The sequence below is a fragment of the Triticum aestivum genome, chromosome 7D (assembly GCF_018294505.1).
Source record: "Triticum aestivum cultivar Chinese Spring chromosome 7D, IWGSC CS RefSeq v2.1, whole genome shotgun sequence".
Lineage (NCBI taxonomy): Eukaryota > Viridiplantae > Streptophyta > Magnoliopsida > Poales > Poaceae > Triticum > Triticum aestivum.
Window position 1 is genome coordinate 633665130 of NC_057814.1, and position 4776 is coordinate 633669905.

Consider the following 4776-nt stretch of genomic DNA (forward strand, 5'->3'; position numbering starts at 1 on the left):
TTAAAAAAGAAAGGGAAGCCCTACTAACAAGCGTACCTATTTCTCGCTTAATGCGAGACGTAGGATATCCTCGCCTGAAGGTGCAGGAGAGCACGGCTGGTTGACAAAGCATTTGAAAAAAGTTAAATCTGTATAGAAAAATGTATCTCATGTACACAAAAAATTTCTACAAAATATATATCATGTGTATGAAACAAATGTTGATCATGTATTTAAAGCATATTGTACATGTATAAAAATATTCCTGATGTATACGAATAATATGTAACGTACATAAAAAACGTAGGCATCAGTTTTTTTAAAGTTAGTTATGTATATAAAAATATTAAAATGTATATAAAAATGTCCCTGACGTGTAACAAAAATATACATTGTGTGAAAAAATGTTTATTCTCATTAAAAAATTTGTACCATGTGTTTGGAAAATATTGAGCATGTATTGAAAACTTGTATTTAAGGAAAAAATGTAGATCATGCATTTTGATAGAAATGTAAAAAAGCAAGACAGAAACAAAGGAAAATGAAGAAATCCAGTGAAAAATAAGAAAGGAAGGAAACCAAAGAAAATTTATTATTTTTCACAAAAACCAGCCTACTAACAACCCGACGTACACACTCGTAACTTTCGTAGATCAATCCCAGCATGGAAGATGCTGCGATAGCCTGCTCCCGGTTGATGTCATGCTGGAGATACACTTTCGTCTATCCACCGTTTGCGCCGCCCTGTTCCACTGCGCTGCGACGAGCAAGGGGCGGTGGGCTCTTATCGCCGATCACTCCTTCCTCCGACGTTGCGGGATGGAGGACACATGAGCTGGATGCCTGTCCTCTCGCCTGATCGGCTTCTTCAGTCGGTGGTGTAGTGACTACTTGGGAAACAAGCCTTACAGCCACCAGCTTTGGTCCTGCCGGTGCCCGGTGTTCGCCGCCACTTCCTCAGCTCCTTCGTCTCAGATGTGCCGGATGGCCTCGTGGATGGCGCAGAGCCGCTCACCGAGCGCCGCGCCCTACTCCGTGGTGGCCATCGTAGCTCTGTTCACATGTCCGTGTACAACTTGCTCTTCGGCACATGTGAACATATTATGAGAAGAAACCTTATCTCTTTATCTCCGTACCGAATTTTTATTTTTATTTTTTAATTTAATAATAATTAAGGACAATGTGTTCCTAAAAAAAATTGTCCATCCACCCGTAAGCTAAAAAGAGTGTCAACAGGGATTTGGAGTTCCGCAGGCCCGTTTTGCAATTGTTCGTGGACCTGCTAAACAATGGTATCCGAAGACCATGTGGAAGGTGATGACGTGTTGTGTGATTATGTACGACATGATCTTGAAGGATGATGGTGAGGAGGCTGCCACAGTTCTAGGATTTAAGAACATGGGTGATCCTATCAAACTTTCAGACCAGAATCCGGCCACATTTAAAAAGTTTTTTCAAATTTATCATCAAATTTGGCATCGAGCCACTGAAAGAAGATCTAACTGAGCATGTGTGTGCGGTTAAAGTGATCAACAATGTTGGAATGTAATATTTGAACTGCTGCTGCATTTAAGCATTTGAAATTTTCTTGTTTATGTATGCGGCTGTTTGAATGTGCCCTCCCGAATGTATGCTCATAGCTTTGGATGGCCGGCTCCCAAATACGTGTCTGCGGACTGCCCTCCCTCGACTTTGGAGATGGCCTAACACGTGGTACTTTATACACGTAGGATGAGTGTGTGTGTGAATGTGAGCGTCTGCGTAGTTTTCATCGGTTTCAATAGAAGACCAAAGACCTGACGCGACAGGTCCGTGAGGAAAACTCAAAAGAGAAACACAACCCTCCAAATAGCAGTAGCCATCGACTCATAGCTATTTCTCACCCTCTACGAGTATCAGTGTCTGTCGGCACAGAGCGAGGCTAGAATGAAACCGACTCAGACATCCAAATAGGTAGCGAACGTCAGGCTGCGGGTCCAGACGACGTGGTCCTGCGGCACCAAGTGGCACACTGGCACCTTGCCGGGTTGCACCTTGAGCACCTCGAACGCGACGTGCCTCGGGTTCCAGCCGGCCGTGTCGGCGTGGCACACCGCGACTGCCTCCACCGCCGTGCCATCCTCGCCGACCATCGACAATGTGTTGGCCCTCGTCGCCTGCGTCAGGTGGCACGCGAACACGGCGTACGCGTACGGCTCCGCGTGGCAGACCACGAGCTGGTCGTCGCCGGCGCGCTTCACGCCGGTCAGGGTGTACTCCTGCCTCGGCGTTCCCTCCATACCGACGACGGTGGACACGGCCCTCACGTTGCTGGTCCCGAGGCTGGACGTGGTGAAGTCCACCATCGACTCTAGCGACGTGGCGCACCACCTCTTCTCGCCCTCGGCCGCCGGCGCCTCGCAGACGTGCAGCGTCCGCGCCATCTCCGCCGCCTCCTGGGAGTCCGGCTTCACGGAGAAGCGGCTGAGGATCTGAGGGACCTCGCCGAAGGAGAACGGGATGGCGTCGGCCTCGCTTCGCGGTAGAAACCTCTCTCCGGCACCCGAGGTGGCCATGAAATGGAGGACCTTGGTCAGCTTCTCTCATGGACACCCTTTTATCTAGCCATTTATTTCTGCATCGCGATTTGTGCAAGTATTTTTTTCTTTTTTGTTTCTCCCATATAGTTTAACATATGAACTTCAAACTTTTCAGGACAACAAAACATTCTTACTAGAATGTGAGAAAAAACTTTGAGAATTTTTCGTGCATCATAAATACTAAAAATAAGATTTTTTAATTAAAAAATCTCATCTTCTATATTTTTCTTGAACAAAAAAATCTGAAAGATTTATCTCACATTGTTCTAAGAATGTTTTGTTGTCCTGGAAAGTTTCAAGTTCATTTATTGTTTTGTTTTGAAAAAAACAAAAAACAAAAAGTTTTCATGTAGTAAGTTAGTTGTGTAGCACGGATCTCAAAGCAACTTTGGATGGTGAGGATAGGAGGTGTCCATGAGCCCGTGCTCTAAAAATCCGCGTCCACTTCTCCAGGAAGAAGAGCACGGCGCTGGGGTCGTCGGCCATGTGTTGCAAGTGCGTCTCCGTTGTGTTGTAATGAACGAAATAATGGAACGCCCAAATGCCGACCGCGGTGCTCCGGGGCTTCCGGTGCTCGGTGGCGCTCGCCGACGAGGTGTTGAGGAGCTGAGAGAGGGAGCTCGGCATGGGAGTGTCGGGAAGAGCAGACTCCCAGTACTGCTCCGGAGTCGGAGCCCCAGCTGCATGCTCCACGGATGCAACCTGCATGCAACATGTTTTGAAGTACGGAAATCTTATTCCTACGTGACACTTCTGCAAAATCTCTACACAATGGTCTATTTTATATCTCAAATACCCTATAGTTTTAGCTAACCGTTGTTGCATGAGTATGTAGGTACGTGTCGGATATAGGAAGAGGAAATGGTATGGCATACCAGTAGAAAGCACAGTAGGCCTACCCATGATTGAGGGCACCAACGAGCAAGCTAGGAGGACGATGCACAGGAGACGATGTCCATGCACCTAGCGCGCAGATGGGTATTTATACAACCAAGTCATAAGGTTAAACTCTGCGTGATTCTTCCGAACCAATAGCTAGCAAGGTTGCCTCTCAAAAACCCAACAACTGGCACATCTTTCCCCATTTGAACCAATAGCTAGCAAGGTTATCCTCAACTTCATCTCTTCCACGGACACTTCCCCCATTTTTCTCTCTCTTTGTCTTTGAAAGATGCCACGTAAACTTTTTAATGTTGTAGAGAGGAAATAAACAAGAGGGAGAATTAACGACAACGTATAAGATTTTTACAGGTATTGATTTTGTTGTTATTGTATGCATGATGTCTTCAACGTCACACAAGTATAGAAGTAACAAAAATGGAAGAGTTACAAACCCTACAGGTTTTATAAATACTCGCAGATGGAGCTCATTTTGTAATTACTGGAGCTTGTCCATGGTTTGAAATAGCACATTATAGCACTTAGAAGTGGTCCTGCGCTAAGCGACTTTTATCTAAACACATGAACGAACATTTTAAATAGCGAGCTATAGCACTACTATAGAATGCCCAATAGCATTTAGAAGAGATCAACGAGACAAACCCCCTAGATAGATCGATGCATTAATGTGGGCTTGTATTGGTTCAACTTTCTCGAGAAAGCTCACATGCTTACACGACCAGTCTAAGATTGATCCATTCTTGGGGTTAGTGCATTACTATACAGAGCGGTAAAACAAGTTTGTGGTGTAAGTTGGGTTCGAAGCGTTGAACCCTTTGTCTCGGGCCGCATGTTTATATATATTGGCAATGCCTTGGAGTACAAGAAGAGATCAGGGAAGGATCGATCTCAGGGAGAATTCGGTACAGGAGATAACGAGAGAGAGGAAGAAAAGGAGATAGAGATAGATTACAGTTTGAATGAAATATCTCTATCCTATACATATTCTAACACTCCCCCTCAATCTAAACCTCATGAACTTCGGCCAAGGTTGAGATTGTACTTAAACTCATCCAACCTCCTCATAGTGAGAGGCTTTGTGAAGACATCAGCAAGTTGATCTTCAGTAGGAATGAACTGAATCTTGAGAAGCTTTCTAGCTACTCTTTCTCTGACAAAGTGGAAATCAACCTCAATATGCTTTGTGCGTGCATGGAAGACAAGATTAGCTGACAGATAAGTTGGACCAATATTATCACACCATAGTCTGGCAGCTTTTGGAGTCTTAATTCCAAGCTCATAAAGTAGTGTTTGTATCCACATTACTTCAGTTGTGGCA

At 45.0% G+C, this 4776-nt stretch overlaps 1 protein-coding gene across 1 annotated transcript; it reads right to left on the reverse strand.

The window, feature by feature from the left end:
- Positions 1-1916: 1916 nt before the first annotated feature.
- On the reverse strand, positions 1917-2534 carry LOC123171484 (BURP domain-containing protein 3-like). The gene has a single exon (XM_044588968.1). The coding sequence runs from the start codon at positions 2532-2534 to the stop codon at positions 1917-1919; it is 618 nt and encodes a 205-aa protein (XP_044444903.1).
- Positions 2535-4776: the final 2242 nt, after the last annotated feature.